At 33.8% G+C, this 20,158-nt stretch overlaps 2 protein-coding genes across 4 annotated transcripts in view; one reads left to right on the top strand and one right to left on the bottom strand.

Annotated features, from left to right (window-relative positions):
- Nucleotides 1-20,158, bottom strand: part of LOC124362732 — a 133,942-nt gene that overhangs the window by 29,016 nt on the left and 84,768 nt on the right. The gene's annotated exons all lie outside the window — the stretch shown is intronic.
- The window catches only part of LOC124362731 (atypical protein kinase C), a 42,257-nt gene that overhangs the window by 15,223 nt on the left and 6,876 nt on the right, over nucleotides 1-20,158 (top strand). For all 3 annotated transcript variants that reach the window (XM_046817465.1, XM_046817467.1, XM_046817466.1), the window contains exons 5-8: nucleotides 5,489-5,723; nucleotides 10,056-10,236; nucleotides 12,707-12,825; nucleotides 16,144-16,313. In XM_046817465.1, coding sequence (XP_046673421.1) covers nucleotides 5,489-5,723; nucleotides 10,056-10,236; nucleotides 12,707-12,825; nucleotides 16,144-16,313 — 705 coding nt within the window. The remainder of the gene's footprint in view (nucleotides 1-5,488; nucleotides 5,724-10,055; nucleotides 10,237-12,706; nucleotides 12,826-16,143; nucleotides 16,314-20,158) is intronic.

Here is a 20,158-nt window from a genome sequence, read left to right as displayed (position 1 = left end):
ATAGCTACTTGTTTAGCAATTTTGCACAAATGCAAATGACTGTCATCTCAAAATCTTTATATTTCATTTTCTTAATGTGTCTAAAAAACTTTTAACTTTAGACCTATATCTCTGCATGGTCTCCATTGCCGTATCTGTGACAGTGGAACAATTAAAATGGCTTCAGTCCAGGGATCTGCAAAGCATTATAGTCCAGTCATTTAAGGTTTTATGTATGAAAAAATTGCTAGTGAGCTGAATTTTGATATACACCTTCATTATGGCATTTTAATGAAGAAATCGACATTGATATCATGCCGACTAAAAAAGTTATAAGGGTCAAAAGGTCACGAAAATAAGTTTTTTGCGAATATCTCGCGACCTATGGCTCAATAAAGATCACTATAAAAATTATTCCTCATACGATTATCTACAAAAAATGTCTCTTGCATTTTTCTGTAAAGTCAACCGTTTTCGGACTAGTACTGAGAAAGCGAGTAGAATGCACTCACATATTAGGGTATTATATATCGTATACATATAAGGCGTCAACTCTACTGCTTTTTATCAATGTATTTAAGTTTTACATTGATACTATATGAGCCTGGCTAGGAAAAGAAATTGAACCAGAACAATGGGGTTATTGATCCAAAACCTCTATAATATAAGTATATTTCTCACAAAACGCCCGAGTAGAAGTTAGTAGTTTGAAGAAATCTTACAAAAAAAGTCTACAAAACTATTCAGATCCTGTTTCTCTTTTGATCCCATAAAATGAAGTAATATGAAAACATGTTGCCAACAAATTATATGGTGTATTTATTGTGAGCTGCCTTTAAAGATGATACATGAGCAATGCCATGTTCATGCCATTATAATCCCCCTGTCCGATCTTTTTGTATGAAAATGCTTAATACCTACACATACAGGGCGTTTCAAAAAGGACTTTACAACTTTGAAAATTCATATAAATTTTATTAAACAAGGTACAGAGCTGGTTTTGGTGTTATTTTAAAGGAAAAAACTTGAAGTTTTTTTTACCTTAAACTAAAGATGTTCTATGTGGCTTCCGTTGGTTATTCTGCAGACATCCCATCGGTAGTCGATTTCTTCCCAGACTCGCACTAGCTCAGGTGTAACTTGCTCAGCAGCAGCGTAAATTCTTGCTCTAAGTTCAGGTAGAGTGGCCGGCTTGTACACCATATATTTTATGAAACCCCAGAAGAACAAATCTAGCGGTGTCAGGTCTAGGGAACGGAAGGGGCCATGCAATTGGCGCATCACGGCCAATCCATTGACCTGGGAAGCGGTCATTTAGAAAATCCCGGACGTCAGTCAGATAGTGTGGTGGTACGCCATCTTGCATAAAGAAAACATTTAATTCTCGGTCATCCCTCATCAATCTGTGGTATTAAAAACTGTTGCAACATATCAAGGTACACTATCCCATTGATGGTTATCTCTTGGAAAAAAAAGGGGCCGTACACTTTCCTCTTGCTCAATGCACAAAAAAACGTTCACTTTAGGGCTATCATGAACATGTTCTAATGTTACATGTGGATTTTCGCTGCCCCAAAATCCTACAGTTATGTGTGTTTACCTTGCCACTTAAGTGAAAAGTGGACTCGTCAGAAAAGATTATGTTGTCCAAGAAATGTTCATCATCATCCACTCGATTTAACATATCCACACAGAAATTCCTACGGGCAATCTTATCAGTGTCTTTAATTGCTTGTAAAAGCGAATATCGGTATGGTTTCAAGTGCAAACGTTTTCTTAACACACGCCAAACCGTCGTATGTGGTACTTGCAGCTCATGAGATCCACGCCGGGTCGATTTCGTAGGGCTATTTACAAAACATTGTCTCACTTTGCTCTACGACTTCGTCAGATGTGCTTGGACGACCTGAGGATTTTTTTATGTTTAAGTTGTAAAGTCCTTTTTGAAACGCCCTGTATAAGGTTCATACATTTATTTTTGTACCTCTCACATTTTTATAGTAAAAGTACAAAACAACTTATTCCGTCACAAGCACTATCTTCTCCTTTTCCCCTCGTTCTTCTACAAACTTACAACACTTCGAGGAATATTTGTTGGAATATCACTCATATTAAGCAAATTAGAATGAACTTAAAGAGCATATAAATATAAAAGAAGAAAAATGAGGTTTCATTTCCTCTTTTGAGCAGTAGAATCTGCAATTACATTGTAAATCTAAGTAGTCAAACAGATATTTTTGTAATTTTATATTTTGCATTTTTTGAGAGGATGGCTTACTATTCAAGTACAGTTTCAGGAACATTTAATTCGGTAGCTCATGACCTTGCTTACATATAAAATCAGCTGTTTCTTGTGGGTTACTCGGGATCACCTAAAAAAGAATACAATGGGGAAGTGGATATTTATGTACTCAAACAATACACTACTGGTGTTTTGTAATATGAACAAACAGGTGATGTAGGAGGAATCATTTGCCCATAACCAATGAAGTTAGGGAAAGGTATATTTACAGAAAATGGAGAAAATATTAATATTGCATAATATATTATGTAATGGTATAGTAGTAGAAAAAAACAGTACATACTGCTATAATATTATCCTGTATCTTACCATGTTCACTACTACATGTTTAATGCATTGAAAATTGGTGAATTATCAGCTTTATAATTAATAAATACAATTTGTTTTTATAACATCTAGCTAAAATAATTGAGATAAATAAGTAAAAAATGTTTTAAATCCTTTTCTAATAAATAAAATAGTTTGTTTGACACAAACGTTATGTTTTAGTTAAACCTAACTACATCTAGCTTTGTATCTATATCATTAATATGTTGAAAATTAATTAGTTAAATCTTTAATATCTCCAGCCCCAAGGAAGAGAAAAAAAAAAACAGTAGCAAGTCGTGGGACTGCCGATAGAAGTGAAAACGGAACTATTAAGTTGAGAGTAATTAGCACAATACGTTATAGTAGCAGTACATCTGTAATTGTAAATGTGACGCGTTTTTAATTTTCCAATTTTAAAAATCCACGAAAAAATATTATCAAATAACTAGAAATCTATTTTACCACGCTAGTAAGATAAATCTTATTACCGTAATAATACTCATTTCATGATGAAGAGGTTAAATATTAAAAACATAATTAAAATGAATAATGCTAAATTTTAAATATTCGTACAAAATATTAAAAATGTTTTAAAAATATATTCGTTGTTTTCATTATTCATTTATCTGTATAAAATAATTAATATGTTTCATACTCACTTTTGAACTTCCCACGTGGTCAATTTAACTTTACTTACGGATAAAGTATATAATTGCAATAACAATTAAACCCACAATATTTTTAAATGAATAAATTAGTTTAAATTAACTTGGTTCTTTCGTAAAGGTATTTTTATTGCACAATAAACTAATTTATTGAGTTAATACGGTATCAGTGAGCCAATGCACCAACTACAGTTCCGGCAGAAACGTTCACTCATCACTTCATACGCTACTACAGGCTAAACTAAACTTCCAATAAAAAAAATGATAAATTACAAAAAAAAATATTCATCTATTTTCACACAACTTTCTCGCTGAAAAATTTTGTCTGACCTTAAAAAATAAAAAAAAAAATCCTCGCTTACTACTTTTTTTCTTGTCATTGTAAACGCTATGTAAAATGTAAACAATAATCAAAATTATTTCGAAATTTTTTTAATATTTAAAAATGTAACCAATAGATTGCCAATATTAAGAGCTTTAATTTGACGCATCTTACAGAATTGTACGACATTGGCTTAACTTTTAAATCGCGAGAGGAAGCCGTAAAGGTCACTGATTTTCGCAGTCTGTTTTCATACTCCGCCGGGACAGTTTTTAAACACAGCGAGAGACTGACTTTTTCATGCAGGTTAGTATCATTAGCATGTCGGTGACGCGAACCGAGGATTTTAACCCTCTACCAAAACGTTCAACGCGCCTAAAGAAGTTTTCACTTCAAAAAAAAAAAAAAAAAAAATATCTCCAGTTCAATACTTAGCTTTGAAATTGGCATTTGGCAGAATTTTAAAGTTTTCAAATTTGATATTAAACAGTAGCAATTTTATTTATCTTACATTTACAGAGTTCTTTGTTTATATTATAAACTAACAAACTAGAGTTTAAAATTTCTTGGTGTTGGTGGATTTTGTTGTATTTTGTGCTCTTTTAATACCCAGTTTATTTATATGATGCAATAGAAATCATTGAGACGAGTTGTGTAAGAATCATATAGAAAAGCATTAGAATCAACTATATTTCATACAGCATAGTTGAGTTTACCTTATTGCAACTGTCAAAAATATACTCGGTTTGAGATTCCTATTTTAGTAAAAAGTCTTTACTTTCGACACTTGTATGCTTCTTCTTGTCTAAGTTATTCCCAGTGCCCTAGTAGCGTTTACCGTGATCAGTCTGAAAAGTCTACTTAAGTCAATATGTGCCTACTTCCCGTCACTGCAATCTACTTCCAGTCTAAATTATTTCTGATGTCATAGTAGCGTTTGCCTTATTGCCTTGATCAATTAAAATATATATCTATGTGTACATTTGTCGTAAAACTCTTCATCAATCAAAAAGCAACTACTACCACCCGTTGTAATCCAAATCCACTCTAAGTTATTTTTTATGTCATAGTTGTGATTCTATTGTTGCCCTGATCAAGAAAATATGTTATACATACTGGTCTGAAAAGTTTACTGTGGACAAAAAGTTACTACTTCCGGCCATTGGAATGTACTTCCGATATAAAGTATTTCCGGTGCCGGTAGTCTGTTGTGAACATCATACACATTTGTGTCAAATTTTATCTTTCTAGGACAGTGCGAAACTCAAAAACAAGATATAGTTCTTATAGGGTTTGCAACCATATTTTAGCCTCTTATCAGTGGATGATCATCATTAAAAGTATTGTTCATAGCATAAGACACATGCAATTCAGATTTCATTGTTTTAAGCCATTGTGAAGTTGGAAAACAAATATATAATTCTTTTAAGAGTTGTAACTCAATTTGAACTCCTATTGATGGTATGATCTTAAAGAAAATGCTTTTGTTTTTCTATTTAACTGATGAGGCTTGTGTATCTGTAATTTCACCTTTCTAGATCAGCAGGAAGTTCAAAAACATAAATATAGTTCTTCTAAGGGTTGGAATCTTATTTCATGGAGCCTCTATAGAAGGTTAATTTTTTGGAAAAATGTTTACTTTGTCTATTGGAAGTCTAAGGCATTTGTATTTTTAATCTTATTATTCTAGGCCAACTGAAAGTTTAATAACTAAAATATAGTTCTTCTAGGGGTTGCAACCTCATTTCAAAACCTATGGATATTTGATTGGTATGAAAATGCTTTAGTTATTCAATGTAAGTCATGAGACATACATGTGCTAAATTTCAACTTTCTGAGATATATCGGGAAGTTGTAGAATTAGTGAGTATGGGCTTTGCCTTTTATATATAGAGATTATTTTTGTTTCAGGACATTGACTGGGTGCAAACAGAAAAACACGTGTTTGAAACTGCGTCAAATCATCCGTTCCTGGTGGGCTTACACTCGTGCTTCCAAACCCCTTCCCGGTTATTTTTTGTGATAGAATTTGTTAGAGGTGGAGACCTTATGTTTCACATGCAACGACAAAGAAGGCTTCCTGAAGAGCATGCAAGGTTTTATGCAGCAGAAATCAGTTTAGCGCTGAATTTCTTGCATGAAAAAGGTACTTCCCACTTCTGTTTGGTCATTTAAGAGGCTTTCAGTAATTTAACCTCAATCATGTAATAAAAACTATGTGTAATAGTTCTATATGTACAAACTAGTTGTATAGCTAAACAAATAATTTAAATTTTCTGACAGAAAATGAACGGAAATTGTTTGGTGTAAGTTATAATAGAAATTTATGGCATCTTTATTAATAAAAATACTAGATGATTAATATATAAAATAAATTCATCTACTATTTAGATTTTACTAAAATTACTACACCCATTGCTGTTAGATTAATATTAATTATTTTACTTAATTTTCTTTATTAATTCTAACACCACTTATATCAATATCCAACTCTATAATTATTACCTGTTACCTAAGCAAATTTTGCTTTTAAATACCCACAGTTTAACAAGGGTTGCACCTGTTGAGACAACTTTGTCCTTATTAAAATGAGTGTTTGCTTATTTTTATTTTAATTACTGAACTGAAATAGATTTAGTTCTTTTATTGTTTTCATGAGAACAGTTATACATGTTTTTTACAATTTTATTGGTTTTTTTTGGTATCCAAAAAAAAAATGATCATTTTCAAAATTTGATACTTGAAATATTATTGAGGTTGTCTGCTACCTTCTCTGGGGGACAGCTTGAAAGGAGGTTAAAAAACAAATTTTAAAAAGTATGATGTCGAGTTGCACATAAAATTATATTATGTTTATTATTAGGGAAATAATAGAAGGAATGATTATAAAATATCTATTAGAATTAATGGACATAACCTCGAAAAGATTTCCTCAATCCCAAATTGACAAGGGTTAAATTATTCTTGGACTACTATTTAGGTATATGTTGACCACAGCGAAGATAATTTTTACTGAGTATAGGATTAGAAAATTAAAAACCATAAATAAATGGTAATGATCTTGAAAAAAATATTTTGGGAATGAAAAAAAAAGTTTACAACGTAACATTTCTTTAAATTATATTTATTTTTCCTAAAGTATCATTCAATTGGCCTAAAAAAAAGTAGAGGCAGGTTATCATGTTTACAATTGATTTCCGCAATTACTGTCTAATAATACTACTCAAAATATTGAATGATTCTTGAAACCCTGAGATATTGTAAACAATTTTTTATAATTACTAATAATTTTTTTAGATTTCATTTTGGGTCTATACTTACCCTTAATTACCCTTTAAATTACCTCCACCTTAGTCGATGAACGCAGTACAACTGGATAGACAGCGTCAAAGTAAAATGAATTTTAGAATTATTTTACTTAATATTTACATTTTTACATGGCGCCAGGGCTTATGATAGTGGCATCGAAGATCTCCCCGAGCTGAATAAAAGGGCCTACACAAACCAGCATTTTAGAAGTTTGGGTTTTCATCAAAAGTGAGGAGGGGAGTTGCTGGAGGTGGCTGTGGGGGGAGAGTATCTGGAAGGTCAGGGGATTCTTGGGGAGCATACATTGCGAAGCGGGAAGCGCATAAGCTAGTATTAGTCAGTTCTTCTTCGTTAACTAAGCCTCGAGAACAGGCGTGGTAGAGCGGGAGGGGCGGGGGAGGCGGCGGCGGGTGCGGATGGTCTTCTTCCTGGTGTTGTAGGTATGGAGTTGCGTTTCTTTCAGCAAAGTCTGAGATGTTATCTAGTCTCTCATCACATCTCTCAGGTCAGGCAGTAAGGGTAGTGGAGAGCGGAGGGCCGTAAGGGGGGGGGGGGGTAGACTGGGGAGTCATATAGTAGGGGTTAAGACTCACAAAGAATAGGCCTACAGACTATCCAGAAACCCTGGACGGCGAGATGACACGAAGAGCTTTTCTTTTGGAGGAGAAGAATATCCTTACATCCAGCAGCATGGCCCCATAATGTTGCAGCCCTAGCTGATATGGCTGTGGGAACAGTCGAAAGATAAACCTGTCATAAGATACTTATTAGTCAGACATAGGTTTTCAGTCTCCCGCAGTAGATGCAGGGCTCTAGAGAGTCTGATTGCCATACACATTCGTATGGCTCCTCCATGGTAAGCCCTGGGTCAAGAAATAAATTCCCAGGAGCTTAACTTAGTAGTCTGTTAGTGGGAGTTAAACAAGTGAAAAAACAAATGCGAATAGCTAACCGTCTTGATACATTTTTATATTGATTAAGGACTGATTAAACAAAACCCATACATGCCATGTTTAAATACTGTCTTTACAAGTTTAGCCTGGAAATTCATTTAAATATTACGGGTAGTTATCAATGTTTCACAATCTCGCTTTATATTTGCATAATCCCATACTTACATACATAGGCCTTATATAGACTTTTGAGATATTAATGATTGGTTTAGATTCTGGGGGACAATGATCGGAGAAAAAATCATTACGGTTTGTTGTGGGATTATTACAATAAAGCAGATTTATAACGAAAAAATTATGAAATCTCATCTAGAAACAAATACATAATACCACTGATAAACATAGAAAACTTTTCATTGTTTTAATTAGTAAAAGTAAAGAATTATCAATTATAAAGATGAAAAATGTTATAATTAAATCAAACAAAAACTAGGATTAATTTGAGTTTAATTCATTATTATGACTAGCTATGGATACCTCCTCCAGCTCTCCTAGATTTCAATTTCTCTAGAGTGCGCGAATGCGCGTAATCCTGACTGGGCTCTACGTTAAATGCAGAAGCCCACACCACGGCTTTCTTACCATTTTATTTATTACAAGCGTTATTTTGTTTTTAGTGTTTCTGGCTGAACTATTTTACAAAGCTACTTGTACAACATATTGTGGACATTTTATTCTCCTTTCACCTCCCACCTGCCTATAAGATATAACCAGTAAAATTATTAAACAGAAGCTATTTTCTTCTGAACTATAACCATTCTGCTGCTGCTTTGTTTAAGGTGCACTGATAATTTTATTGTGTTTTCTATCTAGCAACTGCAACACCAATTTATCCACTCTTTAGGCTGCTTGCGTTGTATATCAACCCATGCACATAGCCCGTTACATTTTTAATGAGACATTTTCCTGTCCCTTATACATTTTGGACCACAAAAATTCGATAATAGAGCCTAATGTTTTTTTTTACATGTTTAATAAGACATTTCCATCAAGAGTCCGACACACAACACAATTTTAAAGAAGGGGCCTTAAATTAAACAACTTGAAATTTGTTATTAAATTTGTTTACATATTCTTTGACTTTTTTGGTCAAATATGTTTCGTTTTACATTAATTTTTAATTATTTTTAAACGTGTTTTTAATAAAGCAAATACTCTCAAAAATGTCTTTTATAAATATACATTTGTAAAGTACTCATTTGTAGATAAAACACTAAAAGTTATCTAAAATAAATATGCATTGAATTTCACATAAGGTCCACCTATAAAAAATTTTCCAGTCTATAATCTTTTTATTATTGTTATTATACCATGTTTTTAAATAAAACAAAGCTGTAGTTTAAGAACATCTTAAAGTACCTTTTTTAATAATTTTTCAATTTAATCATTATATTTTTTTACTGTAAAATCCATAACCATCTTGCATTATACAAAAAAACATGAGCAACATTTTTTCACTGAAAATATTTGATTCCTGAAACAATTGTTCAAAAAAAGAGTGAATGCCCAATGATGTTGAAGAATCTTTAGTTCGATGCTGGGATTTTCCAGAAATGATAAGGAAAGAAAACAGAACTGAAAATCATAAGCAACTTTTAAATAAAACCTAACCTGTCTCATAAGAAGTACTAAAAGTATTCTGTTGAGGAGTAATATTAGCATTCCAGGAATTTTTGAACATTTGTGAGTCACAATGTTGGCTAAGATGGCATTTTGAGATCAGTTTTTGTTCTTTAATTACCTATTATTTTTTGTATAATACTTCAACCTATGTTCATTTAAGATTTCCTTTTAACTCCTTGTGCATTGTTTTCCAAGAACCATTAAATCAGTATTTATGTCCAGCAGCAAAGTTTTGTACTCTAATCTGATATATTCAATTGATGTAACCGGAACTTTTCGGTTACACTGTATATTAAATTTTAAGACAGTATATAAATATGTTCATAATATACAGTTTTGGTGTTGTATTCCAAAAACTTTTAAATACTAAATTTGAAAGTCAAGTTTTCTAAACCTAGTGATGTTTTGATGTACGGTAATTTATAAAATAGGTTAATTTGTCCGAAATATACCAAAAATATTCTCAAACAAGGTTAAATAGTATTATTTGCAATTATAGTATTTCATTATACTGTAAAACTTAAGAAAAAACATATTTAGTAGATGTAATATTACTTATAATGATTAGGTTTAACAGATTATCCATGTTGCAGGAATCATCTATCGAGATCTGAAGTTAGACAACGTACTGTTGGATCATGAAGGCCACATAAAGCTGACAGACTACGGAATGTGTAAGGAGGGTATCAGACCAGGGGACACGACTTCTACGTTCTGTGGTACACCTAACTACATCGCCCCAGAGATACTCAGGGGTGAGGACTACGGTTTCAGGTACAGAATATTCTGTATATCGGTTTTTAACCCTTTTTATTTGTTATTTTTGTATACTTAATATTAAACTGATTGATCGTGTTGGTATATTTTTTATACATTTAGGGTAAATTTATTTTGGAAACACTTCTCAATATTAATACCTAAAATGTAATTTCTAAATACAGTGTGTAAAATTTCTTAATCTGTAAGACGTGTTTTAAATCTTTGCATGTGGTACAGGATTTCCTCTTCTCTATAAGTAATTTAGTCCAAGATCTTTACAGAAGACAATAAACTTCTTAGAATCTCTCTTTGAGGCTGTGGAGAGTTAGATACTATCATGTCTTTTTTTTGTACAAAGAGAGGAGTCAAAAGAATGAACATTTATATGCAGTTTAAAATATGCCATAATGTTGGTTTATGGAAACCATATTAAAAATTCAAAAGTTAGTAATTAATTAGTTGTAACATTCATTAGTTTATAGAAGACAGTCAAATGTTGTTTTTCAACTGTACGAAGATAAGAAATCCATAATTATCTATGTAATATAAAAAAATATATAAACCAAATACCATTGACTGTGATTTTGAATTGTTTTTGATAATTATTCACTAACTACTTTGGAGAATTTACTTTATTTTTTACGTTTCAGAGTTTACATAAGATGATGTTGAACATAATAATTTAATATAGCAATATAGCATGTTGTGTAGAGACTGTAATAGTATGGTTCTTATATGGAAAATATAAACTCAATATTTATTTATGTCTCCCAGTAAGCCGACAGTAATTACAAAGAGAATATAACTTGTCAAAGAATGAGCATGCAGTGTTGTTAGCCATGGCAGACTGTTCCTGTCCATTTATTTGAAAGTCGGAGTATGGCCAGCTGTCCGGTTGTGTCTTGTTGTATATGAGGGGGTACCCAAAAAAAACCGGAATTATTTTATAAAAATTATATATTATCAAATTTTTTACAATACGACCTTATCTCCTTCAAAATAATCTCCATTACAACTAATACACTTGTCCCAACGGTATTTCCATTGATCAAAACATTTTTTGTAGTCATCTTTAGAAATGGCTGCAAGCTCGAGCTTCGTTTTTTTCTTAACCTCTTCAACGCTTTCAAATCGTTGACCTTTCAAGCCTCTTTTCATGTGTGGAAATAAAAAAAAGTCGCATGGAGCGAGGTCAGGCGAGTAAGTAAGGTGCATGGGGCAGCGGAACCATGCCATTTTTGGCTAAAAACTGCCTAACTGAGATGGCTGTGTGTGCCGGTGCATTGTCGTGGTGGAAGAACCAGTCTCCAGTCTGCCACAAATCGGGTCTTTTCTGGCGAACACTGTTGCGTAATCTTCTTAAAATCTCCAAATAAAATGTTTGGTTGACAGTCTGACCTGGAGGAACAAACTCAGAATGAACAATGCCTTTAGCATCAAAAAAGCAAATCAACTTGGTTTTGATGTTTGATTTGACTTGCCGACATTTTTTTGGACGAGGTGAAGATGGCGACTTCCATTGGCTTGACTGTTGCTTCGTTTCTGGGTCATAACCATAGCACCATGACTCATCACCAGTAATTACCTTTTCCAGAAAATCGGGATCATTTTCGAGATGTTCTTTCAGAAGGCGGCAAGTTTCAACTCGATGTGCCTTTTGATGGTCAGTCAGAAGTCGAGGAACAAATTTGGCAGCAACCCTTTTCAGTCCTAAATCTCCTGTTAAAATTCACTGAACCGAGCTCCAAGTTAACCCACTACTCTCTGATAGTTTCCTCAATTGTCTGTCGAAGGTCGGTGAGCACAAGTTCACGAATTTTCTCAACATTTTCGTCCGTTCGAGAGGTTGATGGACGTCCAGAACGAGGTTTGTCTTCAATCGACATGTCGCCATTTTTAAATCGAGCGAACCACTCGTAGACCTGAGTTTTCCCCATAGCATCATCTTTGTAAGCTGTATTCAACATTAAAATAGTTTCTGCAGCATTTTTACCAAGTAAAAAACAAAATTTCACAGCTGCACGTTGTTCACTTAAACTTGCCATGACAAAAAACGAAACAAGAACAAAACAGGGTTAGCGAAAACAGTCACTACGAACGAACAGAATGCATTAGGACAACGGAACTGGGGTCACTGAGCTCGCAATGGGTTGCGCGACACACGCCTAGCGGCAGGAATGTGTACTACACGCTGCCGGCTGCCAGCAATACAATTCCGGTTACTTTTGGGTACCCCCTCGTAAAACTTAATGGTCTAACCTTACTCTAGGACCTAACTGTAATTTGATTGCTTGCGTGTGAGTGTATAGATCGTCTCCAAGTTTAATGTAAACTTGTTTGAAATATATCAACAATATGAAATATTGTACATTCAGTACTGTGATGTGACCCCTTGGTGAGTGGGAGTAGTGGTCTTCATAATGTAGGTGTGATAATATTACATTCTGGATTGTAATTATGCTAACATTGTGTGTTATGTTTCCAGTGTCGACTGGTGGGCACTTGGAGTTCTCTTGTACGAGATGCTTGCTGGGAGAAGTCCGTTTGACATTGCTGGTGCCTCGGAAAATCCAGATCAAAATACAGAGGATTATCTCTTTCAAGGTTATCTCTATAATTATTGATTGAACACTGTTAATTCTAATTAACTATTGTAGAGCAAAGATCACAGTTTTGCAACAATCAACTGTTTCTATTTTAGATGCTCTAATCAACTTATTAAAACATTACATTTTTGGATTGTGGCCATAATATCCTTACCAATTTTAGGATTCAGGTTTATTTTTAATGAAACATAATAAATAAAAAATGTGTTCAATTAAAAAAATAAAATCTTTCTTTACATAGAATTGCTTGATAAATGTAACAAAAACATGTTCGGCGTGTGTTGAAATGTCATTTCAAAATGTTTGACGTGCTTCAACTCTAGTGGCATGGTTAAAAAATGTGCAATCAAACTGGCAGAGTCAATATTAAAAATTGCTTGTAACTGAAATTGTTTTTATTCAAAATTGTTGTGTACTCTTTTCTAACAGAAAAAGTTGTATTCAAATATGTAAATAAAGTTGTTATTTAAGTAGTGTATAGTTTTTTTTATTTCAATTTGCTTTAATCAAAGCACACTTAAATCTTTCAGTTGATAAGAATATTATGATTACAGTCCAATGATGTAATTTTTTATCATCTGATTACACCATCTAAAATTAAAACAGCTAGTTATAATAATTCACTAGTATTATTATGACATAATAACAGTTGATATTTTAAATAATCAGCTTTTAAAAAATGAATTTATTTACAAATTAAATCTTAATCTTGGTACTGTAGGATTTGTTATGAATTAGTCTAAATAAAACAAATTATCTGTAATTGTTTTGTCATATGTAGTTTGTAAGGTAATTAATTACATTTAAAATTTTCAAAAACCAGTGTTTTGAAAATAAAGATTGTAAAATACAAATTTTTTCTGTGATTAGGTATTTGGCTTATACCATATTTCTACTTATTACAGCGAGCTGCTCTCAAATTAAAAATTAATAAATTAAAAAATAAAATGGCAGCTGGTCAGATAATTATTGAGTTTTAGTAAGTTTGAACATGATGTTTGGTTTTCCTTTGGTCCAGGAATAATACTTCACAATGTTGGTAGAGAGGTCTGAGACACTCTGTGTACTGCATATAGAAACCAGCAAATCTTGTGAGAACACCAAATTGGAGATTGGAAAAAAGGTTTTAGTAACAAGAATTGAATTTGTATAATTTTAATATATATTGACAGATAATTTACGTGGACAATTTCTTTTTATAGTATGAGGCATATTGCGAGCCTGGATGTTTGGCTTTACTATTTTTCAACAATATAAAGACAGGCTAATTACAATTTTAACACTAGTATTATCCCATAACAAAAATAACTTCTATATTCACACGATGTTTAAACAGTACATTTAAGGCCAAAGTACATTAACCCTCTAAGTGGCAAGCGACGTCTGAGACGTTCTATTTATGCCGCCGTGACGTGGCAAGTGACGTCTTAGAAGTCGCTTCACATTGCCGCTTATTGCTAGGCAACCGAAAATTATTTTTACGCCTAGTTTGCACAGTTGCGTTCACCACTAAATATCAAATACATTTCATATAGTATCATCAACATCACGATGAAATAATCAATGGTACTAACTGAAATAATCCGGTACTTTGGGATTATACCAACCACACCCAGACATGAATCGTTATTTGACATTTTGGTTCTACTGATTACTAGATTAACGTAAAACAATATTTCGTCAATATAAAACAGGAATTGTCTTATCGCAAACCCCTCCCCATCCTCAGACAGAGGTCAAAGTCGAGCGGTCTAGTAGATAACGTGATTGCAGAGTCGCGTCGCTTTGTTGTACTTCCGTGTTTTACCTCTACATTTCTCCAAACACTAAAATTCAACAAAAACAAACATTACCAAACTAAAACTAAACTCTTTATTGAAAAAACACTAAAAACTGGTTTTTATTCTTGATCACAGTCCGCCACCCAAAATGGTGCTGCCCTGCGCTGATGTCAACGAAAGAAAAACATCCCTCGAGATAGTACCTATCAGTAAAATATCAAATTCTAGAGGGGCTGATCAGAAATATAAATTGAATTGTAATGGAAAGGCAATTATGTACCGTGCAAATCATGTGATGCCGCGCGCGGCCTGCTGTAATCGGGATTCTCGAGAAAGATAAGATAACAGAGACAACAATACCGATTACAATACCTGGAAATGCTTGTAAGTTTTAAATTTTGTAATTAAAGAGTTGTTTTTTCGTTCTATCATGTTTGTTTCTATAAATTTATATTTTTGTGTTCTTCATACTGGTGTGGTCGGTATAATCCCAAAGTACCAATAATCCTAAGTTTTCTCCCGCGTCTGTTTTTTTTTTTTTACTGAGGGAAAGGGAGGAAAGGCAAGCAACTTCTAGCAATTCTGACTAGAAAAAGTGTTTTTTCTAGATTCAGTTTTTCCCATATAACTTTTACAGTGTTGTAAATAGAAAAAAAATTATTATTGGTTTTTTGTTTAGAATTAAATTGTGAATAAAGTAACATAATCTCCTAGGAATGACATTTTTAAAGTTATAGAACGTAAAAATGAAAAGTTTGGTGGAGAAAAAAACGTTTTTTTTTTTAACATTTGTGTGGATATCATAAAAAAAAAGGTTAAGGTATGTAAAAAATAACTATACTATGTTATTCTGTAGTTTATTACGAAAAAATTGATATATAACAAGCATTGCTCATATTAGAATTTGCATTTTATTTTTAAATTATAAGATAGTCCTGCTTGACTCTGAAAAATAGCCCGCCATTCCAGCAACATATTACCGCCACTTAGAGGGTTAAACAACAGTTTATTTGTAAAACCCAGACTTGCAATGATATGTCTCGTTCTATAACTAATCAGAGATGTATAAATGGCTTAGCTAATAAATTCAATCTGGCTGGTCAGAAGTTAACACGTTGGCTGTGACACATGCTTTACAGCACAGTCAGATAGAGTACACAAGATCACTCAGTATAGACCCGCAGTGAAGGTGTTAACTACAACTATTACAGCTAGACAGTTATTGCACATTAATTTCACATATTGACTGACAGACAACTTACGGTGCAGTATGTGATGAGTGTGTATGAGATAAGCCTACTGTCATTGTGTTTTGTTTTTTCATTTTTGTTATTGTACGTATGTGTTATTCATAATTTTTTAACTTTTGATAACTCTATGTCGAGCACTATTACGAGTTTGTAACCAGCTGATGATGAAACTTATGTTCTAAAACGCGTAGTGGACCAACATTTAGAACTGTTTTCACAAGGTATAGGTACTGCCGTACTTCCATTTTAATTTAGATACTCAATTTTGTATGTTTCAAATTACAGTTATCTTGGAGAAGACAATCAGAATACCGAGATCACTATCAGTGAAGGCAGCATCAGTACTTAAAGGTTTCCTCAACAAGAATCCTGGTGATCGCCTGGGCTGCCATCGAGACACAGGCTTCTTCGACATAGCTAACCATGCGTTCTTCAAGAGTATCGACTGGGAGATGGTAGGTATCAACACTTGTGTCATACAAGATACAGACTATACTGCTGTTGATACATACTTATGGCTGGGCAGCCATAAAGACACATACTTCTTCAACATAGCTAACCATAATTTCTTCAACACTTGTGTCATACACTAGATACAGACTATACTGCTGTTGATACAGTACATACTAACAGCTGGGCTGCCATCAAGACACAGACTTCTTCAACATAGCTAACCATAATTTCTTCAACACTTGTGTCACACTAGATACAGACTATACTGCTGTTGATACATACTTACGGCTGGTCAGCCATAAAGACACAGGCTTCTTCAACATAGCTAACCATAATTTCTTCAACACTTGTGTCACACTAGATACAGACTATACTGCTGTTGATACATACTAACAGCTGGTCAGCCATAAAGACACAGACTTCTTCAACATAGCTAACCATAATTTCTTCAACACTTGTGTCACACCAGATACAGACTATACTGCTGTTGATACATACTTAAGGCTGGTCAGCCATAAAGACACAGGCTTCTTCAACATAGCTAACCATAATTTCTTCAACACTTGTGTCACACCAGATAAAGACTATACTGCTGTTGATACATACTTACAGCTGGTCACCCATAAAGACACAGACTTCTTCAACATAGCTAACCATAATTTCTTCAACACTTGTGTCACACCAGATACAGACTATACTGCTGTTGATACATACTTAAGGCTGGTCAGCCAAAAAGACACAGGCTTCTTCAACATAGCTAACCATAATTTCTTCAACACTTGTGTCACACCAGATAAAGACTATACTGCTGTTGATACATACTTACAGCTGGTCACCCATAAAGACACAGGCTTCTTCAACATAGCTAACCATAATTTCTTCAACACTTGTGTCACACCAGATAAAGACTATACTGCTGTTTGATACATACTTACAGCTGGTCACCCATAAAGACACAGACTTCTTCAACATAGCTAACCATAATTTCTTCAACACTTGTGTCACACCAGATACAGACTATACTGCTGTTGATACATACTTAAGGCTGGTCAGCCAAAAAGACACAGGCTTCTTCAACATAGCTAACCATAATTTCTTCAACACTTGTGTCACACCAGATAAAGACTATACTGCTGTTGATACATACTTACAGCTGGTCACCCATAAAGACACAGACTTCTTCAACATAGCTAACCATAATTTCTTCAACACTTGTGTCACACCAGATACAGACTATACTGCTGTTGATACATACTAACAGCTGGTCAGCCATAAAGACACAGACTTCTTCAACATAGCTAACCATAATTTCTTCAACACTTGTGTCACACCAGATACAGACTATACTGCTGTTGATACATACTTAAGGCTGGTCAGCCATAAAGACACAGGCTTCTTCAACATAGCTAACCATAATTTCTTCAACACTTGTGTCACACCAGATAAAGACTATACTGCTGTTGATACATACTTACAGCTGGTCACCCATAAAGACACAGACTTCTTCAACATAGCTAACCATAATTTCTTCAACACTTGTGTCACACCAGATAAAGACTATACTGCTGTTGATACATACTTACAGCTGGTCACCCATAAAGACACAGACTTCTTCAACATAGCTAACCATAATTTCTTCAACACTTGTGTCACACCAGATACAGACTATACTGCTGTTGATACATACTTACGGCTGGTCAGCCATAAAGACACAGACTTCTTCAACATAGCTAACCATAATTTCTTCAACACTTGTGTCACACCAGATAAAGACTATACTGCTGTTGATACATACTTACAGCTGGTCACCCATAAAGACACAGACTTCTTCAACATAGCTAACCATAATTTCTTCAACACTTGTGTCACACCAGATACAGACTATACTGCTGTTGATACATACTTAAGGCTGGTCAGCCATAAAGACACAGGCTTCTTCAACATAGCTAACCATAATTTCTTCAACACTTGTGTCACACTAGATACAGACTATACTGCTGTTGATACATACTTACGGCTGGTCAGCCATAAAGACACAGGCTTCTTCAACATAGCTAACCATAATTTCTTCAACACTTGTGTCACACTAGATACAGACTATACTGCTGTTGATACATACTTAAGGCTGGTCAGCCATAAAGACACAGGCTTCTTCAACATAGCTAACCATAATTTCTTCAACACTTGTGTCACACCAGATAAAGACTATACTGCTGTTGATACATACTTACAGCTGGTCACCCATAAAGACACAGACTTCTTCAACATAGCTAACCATAATTTCTTCAACACTTGTGTCACACCAGATACAGACTATACTGCTGTTGATACATACTTAAGGCTGGTCAGCCATAAAGACACAGGCTTCTTCAACATAGCTAACCATAATTTCTTCAACACTTGTGTCACACCAGATAAAGACTATACTGCTGTTGATACATACTTACAGCTGGTCACCCATAAAGACACAGACTTCTTCAACATAGCTAACCATAATTTCTTCAACACTTGTGTCACACCAGATACAGACTATACTGCTGTTGATACATACTTACGGCTGGTCAGCCATAAAGACACAGGCTTCTTCAACATAGCTAACCATAATTTCTTCAACACTTGTGTCACACTAGATACAGACTATACTGCTGTTGATACAGTACATACTAACAGCTGGGCTGCCATCAAGACACAGACTTCTTTAACATAGCTAACCATAATTTCTTCAACACTTGTGTCACACCAGATACAGACTATACTGCTGTTGATACATACTTACGGCTGGTCAGCCATAAAGACACAGACTTCTTCAATATAGCTAACCATAATTTCTTCAAGAGTACCGACTGGGAGTTGATAGGTATCAATACTTGTGTCATACAAGATACAGACTATACTGCTTTTGATACATACTTACGGCTGGTCAGCCATAAAGACATAGACTTCTTCAATATAGCTAACCATAATTTCTTCAAGAGTACCGACTGGGAGTTGATAGGTATCAATACTTGTGTCATACTAGATATAGACTTTACTGCTCATGATACATACTCTAACGGCTGGACTTTGACTTTGAACATGGATTGCTGGCAACTGTAATATAAGATGACAGTACTAACACATGAGCTGTGGTGTACATGAGTTTGTGCACACTAAAATTTCACATCATGGACTAAATTTTGTCTAATACTCACTGTTAATATACATGTAACTTTTACTCTTACAGAAGGATATTATCTAATAACAAACAGACTTTATTTTTAACTACAGTTATTATTTTTTAATATAGAGTTTAACACGTTTGTTAACTTGTACTTTTTTCTTTTTTTAACATGTGTAAATTTCACCTATCTAATTAAGTTAGGTAATCAATTAGTTTTAAAATGTGTAAAAATAATAATACACAAATAGTACACAACATGATGTTGTATACTATTGAATTGAATCCAGCTCCTGGCTGAAACATAAGTAGGATTGATACAGCAAGACATTTTTCCCAGTATTTTAGGGAACATTATACAGAGGTTATACCAAATCAAATATTCAGGTAATGAAATTGGTTAATCTAGGCCACCAAGTGAAAAGTTATAACTGTATATAAAAATACTATTATGCTTGTGAATTATTACTTGTATTAGATAGTATCAAGAAATGGCTATAATTTTCAAACTGACATGTTATATTGGCATTGAAATGAAACTGTGGCTATTAAAAAAAAATTGTAACATTTATACTAGGGATGGGTTGATTCTATATTTTCAAACCTTGATTCGTAGTGGTATAGAGATATTGAGGATTCTAGATACCCCAATTCTTTTTATTTGATTCCAATATAAAGATTTTGTAAGTC

This window comes from Homalodisca vitripennis, chromosome 5, assembly GCF_021130785.1.
Source record: "Homalodisca vitripennis isolate AUS2020 chromosome 5, UT_GWSS_2.1, whole genome shotgun sequence".
Taxonomy (NCBI): domain Eukaryota; kingdom Metazoa; phylum Arthropoda; class Insecta; order Hemiptera; family Cicadellidae; genus Homalodisca; species Homalodisca vitripennis.
Note: the sequence above shows the minus strand (reverse complement) of the source record. Positions and strands in the feature narration are given on the sequence as shown.